Source organism: Ambystoma mexicanum, chromosome 3q, assembly GCF_040938575.1.
Source record: "Ambystoma mexicanum isolate Mex_15411 chromosome 3q, UKY_AmexF1_1, whole genome shotgun sequence".
Taxonomy (NCBI): domain Eukaryota; kingdom Metazoa; phylum Chordata; class Amphibia; order Caudata; family Ambystomatidae; genus Ambystoma; species Ambystoma mexicanum.
Window position 1 is genome coordinate 271,656,254 of NC_090926.1, and position 17,104 is coordinate 271,673,357.

Sequence of the window (17,104 nt, forward strand, 5' to 3'; positions counted from 1 at the left end):
CAAGAGGAAGATGAGTTCACCTATGTTGAGGACCAACAAGAAGAGGAAGGTTTTCACGAGGAAACTAACCTATGTGAGGAAGGATTCCAGGAAGACACAGGCGAGGGCGACCAAAATCCCTGGCAGTCACCGGCTAGGTCGACTGACACAGGCAGTAGCAGTATAGTCATCAGGTCTACTGAAACTACACCAGTCAGGAACGCTTCGCCTGTCGATGATCAACCCACCTTCAATGCACTGCTGAAGAAGGCAGCAGCGCATTTCGAAATCGAAACTGGAGACGTCACCCCAGACACCGATTTTGTGGAGAGGATTATCAAAGTAAAACCCCCCACTAGCTAGGTTATACCTATCCTCGCCTCAGTTAAGAGACGTATTACACCTTCTCTTTCCACTCCTGCATTGGTGAGAGGGGTCAATCCGAGGATTGAGAAAGTGTTCTCTCCCTCTCAATCAGACCCATTATATATTAAGGGTCACTCAATCCCGGACTCCCTGGTCGTGACCAACACCAGAAAAAGGGCAGGAGTCCCACTATCTACTAGCGAGGCACCCCCAGATAAAGAGGGGAAGAAGCTGTATTCCCTAGCCAAGAGAATCACCACCTCTGCAGCATTCTCTACCAGAATCGCCAATAATAATACCCTATTGGGAAGCTACGCCGATGCTCAATGGGCTAAGCTCAGACAGGACATCGAAGAAGCTCCCGAACCCCTAAGGACTCGTTTACTGGCTACAGTTAACGAGGGCTCTCTGGTCAATCAAAGCATCGTCAAGAATACCCTCGATGCAGCAGAGACGGCTGGCCGCACTTTGGTACAAGGAATTTTACTGAAGCGTCACGTCTGGCTTCGCAATTCCGGATTTAAGGCGGAAACACAAGCATCCCTTATTAATAAACCCATAGAGGAGTCCAACCTCTTTGGGAGAGCAGTGGATGACGCGCTGGAGAACGCAAAGAAAGAATTTGATACTATAAAGACATTAGACCAAATTTCTAAACCCCCTAATAGGTGGGGATTTGGTAATAAGTGCTTTTTTCGTGGACAACGCCAGCAACAAAACCAACAACAACAGTACTCTGCCAGCAACTACCAGAGTAATAGCGGCCAGTACAATCAGAGGGGTCAACGTCGTGGCAAGGGAAGAGGCCGGGGTTCCACCCCCAGAGGCTCCCAAGCCAACAACACCACCAAGTGACGCGAAGATTCGCGTCCCCTCCCATGCAACGCCGGTCGGGGGCCGGTTAACATCCTTTCTTCCAGCATGGGAGGGAATAACATCAGACCGCTGGGTACTTTCCACCGTAGCCCGCGGCTACTGTATAGAGTTCAACAGTTCCCCAACATACAGACCCCCGAGGGGACGCCGCATGACACCAGAACACCTCGCCATCCTTCTCCAAGAAGTGGACCAACGGCTGGAAAAAGGAGCCATAGAGGTTGTGCCTCTATCTCAGGTAATGGAAGGTATTTATTCAGTGTACTTCCTTGTACCCAAAAAGGATCTAACCATGCGCCCTGTATTAGATCTGCGCCCAGCGAACAAGTTTGTCAAACCTCAGAAGTTTCGTATGGTGACTTTACAGGAAGTGATCCCACTGCTATCACAGGGAGATTACATGACAACACTGGACATGAAAGATGCATACTTTCATATTTTAATGTTGCCAACGCACAGAAAATACCTCCGGTTCATGATAGAGGGCAAACACTACCAGTTCAGAGTGCTACCCTTCGGCATAGCATCTGCACCAAGGGTATTCATGAAGGTAGGTGCAGTGGCAGCGGCACACCTGCGCAGGTTATCCATCCCAGTATACCCTTACCTCGACGACTGGCTCATAACAGGGGATTCTTACGAGACATGCTTCTCAAACACCCAAAAGACTGTAGACCTTTTGTTCCAACTGGGCTTCTCCATCAACGAGAAGAAGTCCAGCTTAGACCCCAGCCAAGTCAAACAATTCCTAGGGGCTCTAATTCGAACAAAGGACGGCCTCGTCTTCCCCTCCAACGAGAGGGTCCAAAACATGCTGTTTCAGATCCCCCAATGTGTGGCAGGTCGAGAGGTGACGGTGCGCAAAGCGATGCGTTTTTCTAGGTATGATGGCGTTGTGTATTTATTTGGTACCTCACGCGTGCCTGCGCATGCGCCCAATGCAAGAGTGGCTCAACAGCCAGTGGTGTCAGGCCAGCGGACAATGGGACGATCTAGTGGTGGTCTCGCAGGCCTTGGTTCTCTCGCTACGGTGGTGGACAAAGGAAAACCTGATAATAGGGAAACCCTTTGCCACACCCGCGGTGGAGGCCACTCTAACCACGGACGCATCCCTCACAGTATGTGGGGCTCACCTATCCCATCAAACTGCTCACGGAGTCTGGACTCCGAATGTAGCATATAAACCTTCTGGAGCTACTAGCGGTGTTAAAAGCCTTCCAGGAACACCTACAAGGGAAGACAGTGATGGTCCTTACAGACAGCACCACAGCCATGTACTACATCAACAAGCAGGGGGGAACCCACTCTCCAGGACTGTCCAAGCTGTCCCAGAGTATATGGAAGTGGGCTCTCAAACACAACATGTTCCTACTGTCACAACACGTACCAGGGGAACTCAATCTGCTAGCAGACGAACTCAGCAGAGACTTACCCCTGCCCGAAGAGTACGAATGGCAATTGCACGAAGACATCGTCTTAGACGTCTTCACGCAATGGGGATTCCCGGAAATAGACCTGTTTGCAACACTGGAGAACTCGCAATGCTAAAGTTACGCCTCCAGGTACCCCCAAAACCAGTCCAAGGGGAACGGTCTGTCGATTCAATGGTCAGGGAAATTTGTTTACGCCTTTCCCCCCGACTCCGCTTCTCAACAAGGTGGTGCACAAGATGCACCAGGAGCAGGTTACCATGATACTAGTGGCCCCAATGTGGGCCCGGCAGCCATGGTTCGCTCACTTGATGGAGATGTCCCTATCTCCCCCAGTGAGACTTCCCTGCCCGTACAACATGCTGTCACAGGACAAGGGCAGGACACTGCATCCATGCCCTCGGACCATGAACTTAGCAGCCTGGCTCCTGAGATCATAGAATTTGGACATCTACAACTCCCGCAGAGATGTATGGACATCCTCCGGGAAGCCAGAAAACCTAATACTCGCCACTGCTATTCTAGCAAGTGGAAAAGATTTGTCATCTGGTGTAGAGGTAAGAGCATCAACCCGGTTGACTGCTCTCCCACGAACATTGTTCTGTACTTGACCCATTTACTGGATTCAGGTCTAGTGTTCAATTCCATTAAAGTCCACCTAGCGGCACTTTCTGCATACACCGCTTCCCAACTTAAAGTGTCGTGGTGGAAGATACCAGTTATCAAAGCCTTCATGGAGGGGGTAAAGAGAATACACCCTCCGATAGCTAACCCAGCTCCCGGATGGGACTTAAATGTGGTACTTTCTAGACTCATGGGCCCTCCCTTTGAACCCATACACAAGGCATCTCTTAAGGACCTCACTCTTAAGACTGCTTTCCTAATAGCTATCACCTCCATTAGGAGAGTAAGTGAACTACAGGCTCTTTCTGTTCTAGACCCCTTCGTAACAGTTCACAAAGATAAGGTGGTTCTACGCACACACCCAAGGTTTGCACCAAAATTCATCTCGAAATTTCATGTAAACCAGTCAATAGAACTACCAACGTTCTTTCAAAACCCTTCCAGCTTGGGAGAAAAAAGTCTGCATACACTAGATGTACGCAGAGCTTTCATGTTCTACATGGAAAGAACCAGACCACTGAGAAAGACTAATCAGTTCTTTGTCTCGGTGGCAGCAGGAAGAGAAGGAGATGCAGTCTCAAAGTCCACTATATCTAGATGGATTGTTCAATGCATCACTCTCTGTTACACTCTTGCTAAGAGAGAACTACCCTTCAAGCCAAGAGCACATTCCACTCGAGGCACTGGGGCTTCCATAGCGTTCATTGCAAATGTTCCCCTTGAGTCAATCTGCAAAGCGGCTACCTGGAGTTCTGTGCACACCTTTACAAAACACTACTGTCTAGATGCACACTCTAGATCTGACTCCCAGGTGGGACAGGCAGTATTAAGACATATTTTCTCTACTGTTCCTTCTCATAACCCACCACCAACTCCGGGTACTGCTCGCTAGTCTATGCACAGCATGTGATTCTAAGCAGATTAACAAACATCAGAAGACAATGCATTACTTACCGTAAAAGCATTTCTGATGGTTGTATCTGCTTAGATTCACATGCGCCCACCCTTCCTCCCCTCTCGGATGGAAGGAACATAGACATCTTTCTACATCTCTCTCTTTTCTGTACTCACTCACGTATAGAAGGCTCCCTCAGGGCAGAAAAAATACAAACAGAGGGACCTCGACGCGTGAGGGATTGTGGGTACAACACACGTCACTATAGGGATAGTGTTACAGACACGCCTTGTCGACGTCCCCTTTTCGACTACGAAAAACAAAATGCAATACTCCGCAGTGACCACTGGATGTCGGACCTATGCACAGCATGTGAATCTAAGCAGATACAACCATCAGAAATGCTTTTACTGTAAGTAATGCATTGTCATATCTAATCCCTCCTCCATAAAAATTATCCTTACTGCTTTGGGAGTCTGTCAAAGATGAGGAATACGTTGGAGGAACATCCAATCGGAAGAACGTTACCAGTTTGGAAGTAACTTGTTCTTTCTTCCCCTTTCTAAACCTTGTGAAAGGCCATTTTGCTCAGTTTTCATGTAAGTATTTCCTTTACTGATGCACTGTCCTGCTTAATCTGGTTCACAAATTTATGGGAGGTGTTGCTAGGGTGTGTAAGAAACTATTTCTATATAACTTGTGCTTTCCCTCCCTTGTGAGAAATTGCTAGAGTATCCCTTGTGTGTGATTTTCACTGTGCCGTTTTGCTCAGTTTTCACTCTGGTTCACTTGGTCTACAATTTAACTAGGGAGTGTGTATATTTTTCCTTGACTTAATTTAACTTGCTTGATGACTGTGATAAATGTGTTTTACTGGAAGTGTATAAAATAAATGTATATCTACTTTTTAATACAAAGCTTTGGTCAGTGTTTCCTTGTGCCATAGTATTGTAGGCCTATTGTGTAAACCCTGAATACTGCTCATCTCCCTCTTGAGATAAGTCTGACTGCTCAGACACAGCTACCAACTAAATCATTGTGGTGCAGACTGATACCAAAGAGGATTTATTGCTCTCACCTGTAGTCTTAATCTTCTGTAGTGCTCCCTAAGGGAACTGCACAGGATTCTGCCTAACACTTCCCACAGTCCTTCTGTGTGATATCTACTGCCACTGGTCTCGCTTCCCGCTCTGCGCACTCTGAAACCTGCCTTCTCTTTTCTTCCACGTTCCTTCCTTCTTCCTCTCTCAGCTGCAGGTGATTTAAGAATTTAAAAGTCCCACGCAGCTGATCAGATCTGCAACAACTAGACTGCTTAATGTTCTTAGTCACATTTCATGCACATGAACTCCTTGCCCCTCTTTCTCGTCACAGTACTTGAGGCTTTCTGGGACTTTGAGTCCAAGGAAGTTTCAATGGATTTTACATCATGTTTTAACAGTTGTAACAATATTACAATCACTATAAGCATCAGATGTTACATGCATTTTAGTTTCACCATATTTATATGAAGACTGAAGGGGTTTTTGTTTAGGCAAAGTGTTTCTCCAGGTTTTAGAATCAAGACGGTTTTGAATAATAGCAACACGCCATCAAAAACCCTGGACTTAATAGTTCTTCTTAACAATAAAGAGTGTTTTGCTCTTCTTGTGGAGTCACCTCTCTCCCCTTACAACCATTCCCTCCCTTGTGAGCCACCCTCAGAATACCACCGCCAGGGTCAGGATCTGGTAGCGGCTAGCTTCCCCTGGCCACATCGGAGGAGACTTTAGGCTGGGGATCAGTGTTGACTCTGCAGGATTCATCACGGGCTGCAGACGTCCTTCTTTGGATTCTTCTTACCATTTGTAAACTTTTATCCAGCAAAACCGTCAGGATCCACTAATCACCATTCAACCCTTCATGCAAATCTGGGGGCTGGCTTGTCTAGGACGACAGCCAGCCTCCCAGTATGAAATGTATCCAGACCGACGCACTTCAGAACAAAGACCAGGGGGGGTTTCGACACCTCCCCCACTTCTGTCCTTTCAGGCACGCAGAGATTCTTGGCGGCTCTCACAAGGAAGCCCTCTAAAGTCAAAAGACCCAGCAGGACTTCTCCCACCAAAGTAGGTAGAAGAGGGCTCAAGAAAGGACAAGTCATCAAGAGTTGGCAAAAACAAAATACAGCCACCTTTTAAGGTCAATGGTGAACCATGTGTTTCGTACACGCAGGCTGCTATTGCAGCTGCAGCAAAGTTCACAAAAAGTCATTCACTGCCACCAGCCACTCAGATGAACTTCTCACTGTAACTAGAAATGTACAAGAGAAGTCGAAAAAGGGATAAGGTGTCCCCTCCGAACACCACATAAGGTGGGGTGTGCTGATTCCACAATATAAAAGTCGGGTAGGATAAAAAGTATCCCCATGTCCTTAGCAACGTTTCTTAGCGCAAGGAAAATAAAAGGGGCAGCTTGTGGAGCTCCCAGCAACACTGCACAGAAAGTGCTCTGTGCTGCAACAGTAAATTGCAGATTTAAAAGTTGGAGGAAAGCATGGCTCCAAAAAGATGCAACCAAAAGAGTTGAAAAGGGTTCCCAAAGGTAGAGTAAAAGACTGGGTGTGGAAAAAAGGTTCCCACACACTCAGGAGAACTGGTAAAAATACTGCTGAGGAACTCGCAAGTGAGGAGAATTACACCCAAAAAGGAAATTCTACCTAACAATGGTGGACTGGGATTTTCTACTTCTGCACGCGGCCCCTCCAGTCTCTCATTCCTCATGTCATCAGGAGGTTGAGGAAGTTCAGGAAATACATGTTCCTGATTTCTCCGGATTGGGCCAGGACGACCTGGTACCCACAACGTCTGGACATGTCCATCTGCTCTCCACTCGCTCTTGCCTAGTGAACAGACCGGCTCTCCAAAGAGGGGGAACCACCTTCTTCAGCCAAAAATCAGAACTATGAACCTTCACCCCTAGTTTCTGAGAGGTTAAGATGCAAGATGCAATGACTAGGACCTCCCGGCAGACATTATGGAGGTGTTGCTTTCGGCCAAAAGACCAGTACCAAAAGCACTTATAGCTCTGCCGTTGGAATTATTTTTGCAACTGGTGTCGAGCTGCAGATATTAATCCTTTTGCTTCCTATACTCATTCAGTGCTTTCTTTTCTCCTACACTTTGCCCCTATCGTGGGCTGCAGGTGGCTACTGCTAAGGGCTACCTGGCAGCATTATCCATCTTCAAACGCATGCCAGAGCAAGGCACTTATTACCCATTGTTGCACGGTTCCTCAAGGGACAAATATATATCCACTGGTCCCTTTTATAGTTCCAGTTTGGGATCTGAACTTGGCATTGACATTTTTAATGGGAGCTCCATTTGAGCCTCTCCATTCCTGTGTACTCAGATTATTGACATCCAAGACAATTATCCAGGTGGCCATCACTTCTGCTCTCAGATTGAGTGAGTTACAGGCTCTTGTGAACCTCCTTTCACCACATTTTTCAAGGAGAAGGTGGTCTTGAGGGTTCGGCCCCCTTTCGTTCCCAAGCTGGTGTCGGAATATCATCGGACACAAAAGATTTCCTTGCTGACATTCTATCCACCTCCTAATCCTTCCAAAGAGGAGACTGGATCCAAAAAGGGCTTTGTTTTTATATAGCCGGGATAGCAACTGTAAGGCAAGACAATCAACTTTTTGTTGGTTACACCGGACACAGACTAGGTCAAGCTTTGAGTAAACGGACCTTGTCGCGCTGGATCATTCTACGCATTTCAGTGTGTTATTCTTGGGCTGGTAAAGATGTCCCTGAAAATGTAAGGGCACATTCCACCAGAGGAGTGGCAACCACTTCAGCTCTGCAAAGAAGTGTATCGATGCAGGACATCTGTAATACTTAAACTTGGGCTTCGATACACACCTTCTCAAAACATTACTGCCTGGATACCTTGTCTGGTCAGGATGCTAGATTTGGGATAGCAGTAGCATAAACCAGTAACAAAACCACTGGTCTCACATCCTTCTATCTGATTGCTACGGGAGTGTATCAAAGATGAGGAATCCATGGGAGGACACAATCAATTAGAAGAACAAATTACTCAAACCTGTTCTTTCTTTTGGATATTCCTCCTACGGATTCCTCATTGCCCTCCCAACCTACCCCTATACTAATGCCCTTTGCGGTTGTTTATCCTAAAGTCAGCTGTGCAAAAGGGGGAAAACAGAACTGAGGCAACAGGAGCGCAGTGCATGCTATTCATACCATATTAGACGTTCCAGCCGAGCGCTGTAAATGGAAGCTGCAGAGGTACATCAGGTCAACGACGCACAGTGCCCTCGGCTGTCGAACAATTTTCCAAAACTGAAAGCAGGATGCCAGTCTATCCAAAGATGAGGAATCCGTGGGAGGAATTTCCAGTAGTAACAACATTACCAGGAGTAACTAATTTGTTATTTTTCATTGTACTTTATAACAAATCCCTAATCTCCTTGGTCTAAGCGGTATTCTTAGCATTGTTACCAAGAGAGTTTGGTTAGACATGTGTGTTAAACCTGGATGCAAGTGGTGCTCATTTTTTTTTTTTTAAATAGAAATATTTCATACATAGTATGTTCAAGTTCATATGTTAATTGAGCAGAGAACACAGAATCCCACGAGTAAGAGAGGGTGGCTGCAGTGGTTGCCACTACAAGAATAGCAGAAATTACTGCAAATAACTAATCAATGCACAATCTGTTTCTGTAGCACTAAAAGCTCCCTTAGATCATTTAGCTAGCACAATCCTTTTGCTGCCATGCACAGCAGGGCATCAGGATTGTGTCCTCACACAGTCTTCATTTGTTCTTGCTGGTTCAGTAATTATCTTTATTCTTGTTGTGTTGATCAGGCAATGACCGGCTGCGAGGATTGCGTGGGTGGGCTGCTGGACCACGATGCCTTTGTGCTTTGCCGGGACTTCAAGGGTCGGACCCCTATTCACTTTGCATCAGCCTGTGGCCATGCAGATGTTTTGAGGACCCTGCTCCAGGCTGCTCTCTCTACAGACCCACTTGACTCAGTAGTAGATTACAGCGGTTACACACCAATGCACTGGGCTGCTTACAACGGTAAGACTTGAGTGTTTGTTTGCATTTTTTCCCACTGTATGATATGATATATGGAATTTATAACGCACCTATACACAAGTGTTTCAAGGCGCGATACCCCCGTACCCCTGCTTTCCTGATATCAAAGTTGTACAGACTACTATATGTGGAGGTAAGTGGCAAATGGAAGGATCAACTTTGTTGTACACATTGATCTTCATATCCATCTTGTACTTCTCACTGTCTCTCCCCTCAACATCTCTTTGCAGTCTGATATGATTTGCTGGTGGGCCTTTGTGTTCTTTGAAACCAAATTATCCTCTATCCTGGTAAAGAATCATACATATTAAAATGTTTTCCCGGCCATTGAAGAGATAGAAAATTCAACTGGTGGGATCATGCAACTTTGCCATTGGAACTTTATTTTTTCAGTTTACATTATTTCCTCTCCTCAACATCTGTCTGTATCTTTCAGTTACAGGAAGGTTTTCCCTTTTTAGCAACTTTCCCTCCATATTCTATGGACCCCCAAACGTTTTGCTTTTGTTTTTCACCATTTCCTGACTTTTCAGTGAAGGTAAGCCTTCAGCTTCCCTCCACTGGGCTTTTGCTCACATGTTATGAGGAAATCGATTAGTCCTTCAGGCTGTCACTACTGAGAAACATAGTTTGCCTTTGTCTTTTGACATTGTAACTGTGATGCTGGAAATGCATTCAAGGGACAGAGTGTTAGGTAAGACTTTCATTATAATGGTAAATCTTCCTGACCTGTGTGAACCCCAGAACGTTTTGCATTACTGGTGGATTATTTTTACTTTACCTATACCTCTGTGAGTGGGAACCTTTTTCCACACTCACAGAATCTTTTACTCTTTTTATGGGTGTCCATTTTTAGAATCTCGATAGTGTTGTTTTAAAGTTCTCCCCTTTAACAACCTTTTGACAATAAGTGGCTGTTGTTGCTGGGTTGCCCAGGGGCTATCCTTTAAACTTTCTCTGTCTAAACTTGAGAGAACAACCGTTCTGAAGGGTAGGAAAGACCTTTGGATCCCTTTTACATTTTACTTGGTGAAACCAGCACATCCCACCTTAAGTGCAGTGCTGGGGAGATGCAATGTATCCCCTTACTCTTACGTCCTGTCCCCTTTACTCCATACTGCGAGTGCGTCCCTTCCTAGGGACAGGAGACGGAACATTTATTACTAGAAAAACCTTCTTCCCCTTTAAATTTAGAGGTGCGCGGGGGTGCAGCCTTGGGAGCATGCACTACCCTGGCTCTGCCCACCGGCACCACACCTCAGTCCCCTTTTCCGCGTCAACAGGAACGGGCCGATTTCACCAGTGCTCCTGGGTTTGGCCCTGCCATGTAATAACACACGCTTTTCCCGGATTCTTCTTCTATCTTTTTGTCTTTCCTTTATCATTCAGGTACTTGGTCCTCCGGAATCACGGTTCTCCCCGGCGCATGTCGACTTTGGCGGGCTTCAACAGGTGTCCAGCCTGCGAGGGGCTCTTCCCTACCTCTGACCCCCACGCTCTTTGCCTCTGTTGCCTTGGCCCTGACCGGGAAGGTTGTACCGCATGCAACGCACTGACTCCACACGCACTGAAGAACAGACTAGGTAGGTGGCGGGAGCTCTTTGAAAGTTCGCCTCCAGAGAACTTCGTCAGACAGAGATCGAGGCCCAAAGGACGGCCGCTATTTTCCAGTAAACCCCGTAAAGGTGACTCCTTCCTGAGGAAATGCCAGAGCGGGAGGAACCTCTCGGGTTCTGGTACCAGACCGCACACCAAGGCTAGTCCAGCTACTGGCCTCATTGCAGAGGGAGTCATCAAAGCCTTCCGGAATCGGGGCTGACGGACCGCAAGTTTCTTTTACCAGGTCTACACCCGAGGGGCTACGCCCTATTACCGGCTCAATGTTAGAGGGGGCACCTGCACACAGCACTCCCGGCGACACCGCCGAGGGCAATACGCCTTCCAGGCCTAGACCTGAAGTGCAGGGTAGATCTCTTGCTCCACCACCAAGAGTCTTGGAGGAGGCTGGACCCACGGAGCCATGCACCACGACTTTGGCACGTGGCACGCAGCTCATAAAATGGCTGCCGGGCCAGACAACATGGCCGCTCGTCCGATGCCACTCCTAGGAACAGAGCAGGCGGGTGAACAAGTTTCAAGGTGGGACTGGTGTCAACCAGGTACGTGGCCTACAGTTTATTCATCAGCAGCACAGGGCAGGTTCCCTCTGCTACCTAGGCAGAGTGCGCGCCGGCCCCAGCAGCCCCCAGCCACTCCGTCAATATCTCCTGCCACCTCTTCAGCCTCCGAGGGCAGGTTCTTTGAAAGGTAACTGGTGCTGATGTGAACCCCCCAGATGGGGGCCATCCTGCGGGATGTAGTCAGGGACTTGCTCCCTCCGGTCACCCCACCAGCACCCATAGTCATGCCTCACATGGCTCAGGCGCCACAGGCCTCAGCGCAGCCCCTGCCGGCCCCTTTGATGCCGGCTCCCCGCCGTTGGTTCACCTCGGCGGCAGCCTCCAGCTCCAGTCCCCACACCGCAGTCCATGGCGCCCAGCACTCCTCCACCCGCTCCGGCCCAGCCAGACACTCTGGTGGACACAGATGGAGGAAGACCCTGACACGCCGTCGTCAGCGAAGGCCTTCCACGACAGGCTTGCAGGTTGGGCAGAATATTTGGTCCTTCCTCAACCCGAGGTAGAGCAGTCCGAGGTGGGGGTCTTGGCAGATGTCCTCACCCTACGACCCCCTAACAAGACGGGTATCCAGATGCAGAAAGACTTTGTGGCCTTGGCCAAAAAGGGGTGGCTCAAGCCACACTGGGCCCAACCTGTAAATAAGCGCCTCTATGCCAAGTATAGACACAGAGGAAGATCCGCTCTTGCTGTCAGCGCATCCGCAACCGCATTCTTCAGTGATTGGTGCAACATCACTCTACTCTAACCCTCAGTCGTCTGGGGCCACCTCGTCCTTGGCGCTGCTAGCCAAGGAGATGATCTTGTAAGCGTACGGGAAGGAACTGTACTCCGCCTCCTTGCACCTGCGTCAATCCAACGCAGATGCCATGCTGGCAGCTGCTAACCAGAGGCTTTGGTGGGAAATATCGGACTTGCTTTCAGAACTTCTGGTACAGAGCCAGGCATGCTTCATGGTGGGTCTAGGAGAAGCCAAGCTGGTTGCGCAGGGCATCGTGAAGTCCACTGTGGCCCACATCGATACCTCTGTCTGGGCCATTTGCATCGCCACGGACATGAGAAGCATGGCCTGGCTTTGGACTACTAAATTTAGCCCTGATGTCCAGGAACGCATATTGGACCTTCCGTTCGAGGGTAACGACCTCTTCCACTCTACCATCGATGAGGAATTAGATGATAAAGAAAAACAGCTCGCAAACTGCGAAGTCTTTATCCTAATGAAGGCCACGCCCAAGGCATACACCCAGCCACATCAACACGTCGACAGGGGGCGGTCGTTCGGCGGGGTCCGGGGCTTCCAGGAGCAGAGGTTGAGACAACCTGACCGTTCTCCCAGTCAGCACCGGCGCAAACAACAAAAAGGGGGAGGAGGGAGCAAGGGCTTCTTCCAGTCCCCCTCATCAGCAGCAGCCTCAGAAGGAAAGAAAGCATGACGCGTCCCTTCGGGCCCACGTGTCACCAGTGGGGGGCAGGCTTGCCTTTCATGTGCAATTTTGGTGCCAGAACTTCGCGGACCCCTGGATCCTCTCTGTAGTATCTTCGGGGTACAGCCTAAGGGTCCCTTCTCCTACTCCTTCCTCCACTCCCGCAGATTGGGACAGCAACTCTGTTGGCGGAGATCCGGTTGGGCTTTTATTCCAGGATTTTCGACATACAAAAGAACCAGGCTGGCCTGAGAGTTGCTGGACCTATCCACCCTCAACCTCTCCCTCCCTCTTCATAAATTCAAGATTGTAATGCCTGCACTCATTGCAGAGACACTAGACAGGGGAGACTGGATGTGCTCCCTGGATCTGAAGGACACCTATCTACACGCCCTGATTTGGCAGCCACATCGCTCCTTCCTGCACTTAAGGACCATGGGCTGCCTTTTCCAGTACAAGGTGCTACCCTTTGCCCTCAACTCAGCCCCCAGGGTATTTACCAGACTAATGAATGTGGTGGCAGCCCTCCTTAGGGCCCAGGGCCACCATGTCTACCCGTACCTGGACGACTGGCTTGTCAGGGCGACATCTCAGGAGGGGGTTACCCACACTACCTCTGCACTTATGAACACTCTCCACGACCTGGGGTTTACGATCAACCTCAAGAAGTCGCAGCTGCAGCCCATGCAGAGCCTCACCTTCCTGGGCCTCATTTGGGATACAAGCTCTTTCCATCGGAGGACAAGATTACGGCTATCAAGAGAGCCACTATGCACTTCCTTACCAGGGCAGTGACCTCGGCCTGGTGGTACCAACACTTACTGGGTATCATGGCAGTGGTCCTCCTGGTTGTACCACACATGAGACTCAGGATGAGGAGATTATAGCTACACTTCGCAACCTCATGGAATCAGGAGAGGGGCTCCCAAGCGGAGCTCATCAGCATATCTCCTTGTCTTCACCAGGACCTCTCATGGTGGTCCAGGGACTGCAACCTGAGCATGGGCAGGCACTTCCGGCATCCGGCTCCGCAGATCACCATCACTATGGACTCCTCCGTGGAAGGCTATGGGGCCACCCTGGACAGCCACACCAGTGTGGACCCGACAGGAGCGGGAATCACATATCAACCGGCTGGAGCTCAGGGCCATCTGGTTAACTCTCAGGGTTTTCCTACCTCTCATTGGGGCAAGTCCGTCCTTCTCCCGACAGACAACTCCACCAGTATGTACTATGTCAACAAGCGGGGGTGTACCAGGTCCCCTCCGCTGTGCAGCCTAGTGGTCAGCATGTGGGAATGGGCACTGGAGAACGTCTACCTCATGGCCAACCACCTCCTGCGGGAAGCCAACTTGGAAGCAGACAGGCTCAGCAGACTGGAAGCGGAAAATTACGAATGGCAATTGAACGACCAGGTACTGCAGGTGGTCTTCAACACATGGGGCCACCCTCAGGTGGATCTATTTGCCTCCTGGAAGAACAGGAAGTGCCATCAGTTTGCGTCCTGGCAGGGACGGGGCCCCAGCTCACTGGGCAACGCATTGCGGATTTGGTGGGAAGGCATGACAGCCTATGCCTTTCCGCCCAACCCCTGATCCATAGGGTAGTATGCAAAATAAAGGAAGCTTGTCACGTCAGCATCATTCTGATAGCTCCCTGGTGGCCAGCGAGACCGTGGTTCTCCGAACTGCTCAGTCTCACGGACAGACCACCCATTCACCTTCCGCTGGGTCCAGCACCTCTCCTGTCCCAGCAGGGGGCCAGGGTCCTCCATCCCGCACCTCAGAAGTTAGCCCACACAGCGTGGTTCCTGAGCAGGTCACCCTCAGGCACCTGGGCCTCTCCCAGGCTAACTTAGAGATCCTTCAGGGTGCCAGGAGCAAGGCTACCAGGAGCAAGGCTGCCAGGAGCCATTACAGGAGTAAATGGACTAGGTTCTGTCATTGGGCAGACTCTAAGCAGATCGAAACCCTTACGGGCACACTGGATGACGTGCTCTCCTTTTCGGCACACCTTGCGCACTCAGGCGTACATGTGGGCACCTTTTGCACCTATCTGGCAGCCATAGGGGCTTACAGAAATTTTGTAGGAGGGAAGTCTCCTCCTCCAACCCAATAGTCGAGAAACATCTGGCCGTTTTTTCCAGGCTCTACCCGCCCATCAAGAGGCCACACCCTGTGTGGGACCTCAACATGGTGTTGGGCGCCTTGGTGCACAATCCCTTTGAGCCAATGGTGTCCGCGGACATCAAGCTGGTCACCATTAAGACAACTTTGTTGGTGGGCCTCGCCTCTGCTCGCAGTCAGCGTGATCCAGGCTCTGGTGGCTTCAGAGCCCTACACCACTTTCCACAGGGATAAGGTGGTCCTGCGGACTCACCCAGCGTTTGACCTAACGTACCATCCGCTTTCCATCTTAACGAGGAAATGGTCTTGCCTATGTTTTTTGCTGACCCCAAGGATGAGGCTCAGAGAGTTCTGCACCATATGGACGTCAGACACGCTCTGAAATTTTATCTGGACAGGACCAAAGGCTTCTGCAAGTCGGACGAACTTTTTATCACCTTTTGGGGGGTCCAGGCCCGGGTATCAGGCATCCACGGCCTCTATTGCACAGTGGATGTTTGCCGCCATCAAAGAGGCCTACGAGGGGCAACACAAGCCGCTGCCAGCTAACCTGCATGCCCACGCTGTCAGAGCCAAGGCCACGGCCGTAGCCTTCCAGCTGCAGGTGCCATGGCAGCTCATAAGCAGGGGGGGCCACCTGGGTCACCCCTTCGGCTTTCTGCAAGCATTACTGTTTGGACACCGGCTCTAGGTCAGACGCGGCCTTTGGACAGGCGGTTCTTAGGAACCTTTTTGCTTAAGGAGGGTCTAGTCTCCCCCTAAGGGCGACATTCAGTTGTAATCGCCCATGCAGTATGGAGGAAAGGGGACGGGACGTGAGAGTAATTATAAGTTACTCAACGTAGTGACTAACGTACTCTTCATTCTTAGTCCCCTTTCCTCCATACGTCCCACCATCACCCCCCTTCCCCTAATAATACTGGTGTCATTCGCCGATGTTAAATATTGTCAACGTGTCAATGGGGACTGAGGTGTGGCGCTGTTGGACGGAGTCAGCGTAGCGCAAGCTCCCAAGACCGCACCACAGCAGGCCTCTAAATTTAAAGGGAAAGGTTTTTCTGGTGAAAAAGGTTCTGTCTCCCATCCCTAGGAAGGGACGCCCTTGCAGTATGGGGGAAAGGGTACTAGTATGTTAGTCACTACGGTGAGTAACTTGTCATTTTCACACTACAACTGTAACAATTCTGTTACAGGGACAAGCTTACCTTCAATGGCTGGTGGCAGTGATACCTTTTACTAATTCGTGCACCTTTACCGCAGGCTGTGTTCACAGCTGCAGTAAAGGCACCGAGGGTGCTAATTTTGCCAACATGGCCCCTGGCTTCTTTTTTCGCCATTTTAGTTTCTTGTCCTTCCTTCTTCCTTCCCCTGACATCCAGTGTGGGAAATTCCTTTGTGTGATTTTTTTATATACTGCTGGAGTCCCCTGGACTCCCCGCCCAGGCTTCAGTCTGTGTGTGAAGGCAGGAAGCGAGGAAGGAGTCCAAAACTCCACAGCCCTTTGTCTTCCTCCTTGCCTGAATGGGGACAGATCCGAGTGGAGGGCTGGCTGTCCTGATTGGACAACCAGACTGCCTCTTGTTCTAAAATGTCAGGAGAGAATGCAGAAGTTGTGCTGTAGTTCCTGTTAAATACTGCGAACCTGGAAGCTGAAGACAAGTCGACCACTGGAACCAAAACCGAAGTGGATGATGAAGGAAAATCGGCAGAGACGATTTTCAGAGACCGGAGAGCCCGCTTTGTAAACTGAGCCTGCTGTAGCCCTTCCTTCCAATCGACCTGGGAACTCCAAAAATGACAATCCAGAGCATGGTGAGACCCACTAGACTCAAGACTACCTGCATTTTGAGCCACCCCACGCCATGCTGCGACCTTGCAGTGCTGCAATACCCTGAGACCTCGAGCCATTGTGTGGTGCACGGTCTTCCGAATCTCGCTGAAACTTCGTGGGTGTCCTGGTGTATCTCCAGAGACGCACATCAAGTCCGAAAAGTCCCCTCACCAGAATGCTGGGCCTTTGTAACAAACTGCATCCAGCCGTGAGGAAAACCTGACCTATAGCATTCTCCATTGATCCCTGTTGCAAAGTCCCTTGCAA

At 49.7% G+C, this 17,104-nt stretch overlaps 1 protein-coding gene across 3 annotated transcripts in view; it reads left to right on the forward strand.

The window, feature by feature from the left end:
* ANKRD52 (ankyrin repeat domain 52) overlaps positions 1-17,104 on the forward strand; it is a 1,656,133-nt gene that overhangs the window by 1,147,761 nt on the left and 491,268 nt on the right. For all 3 annotated transcript variants that reach the window (XM_069653745.1, XM_069653746.1, XM_069653747.1), the window contains one exon: positions 9,042-9,261. In XM_069653745.1, the coding sequence (XP_069509846.1) occupies positions 9,042-9,261 (220 nt within the window). The remainder of the gene's footprint in view (positions 1-9,041; positions 9,262-17,104) is intronic.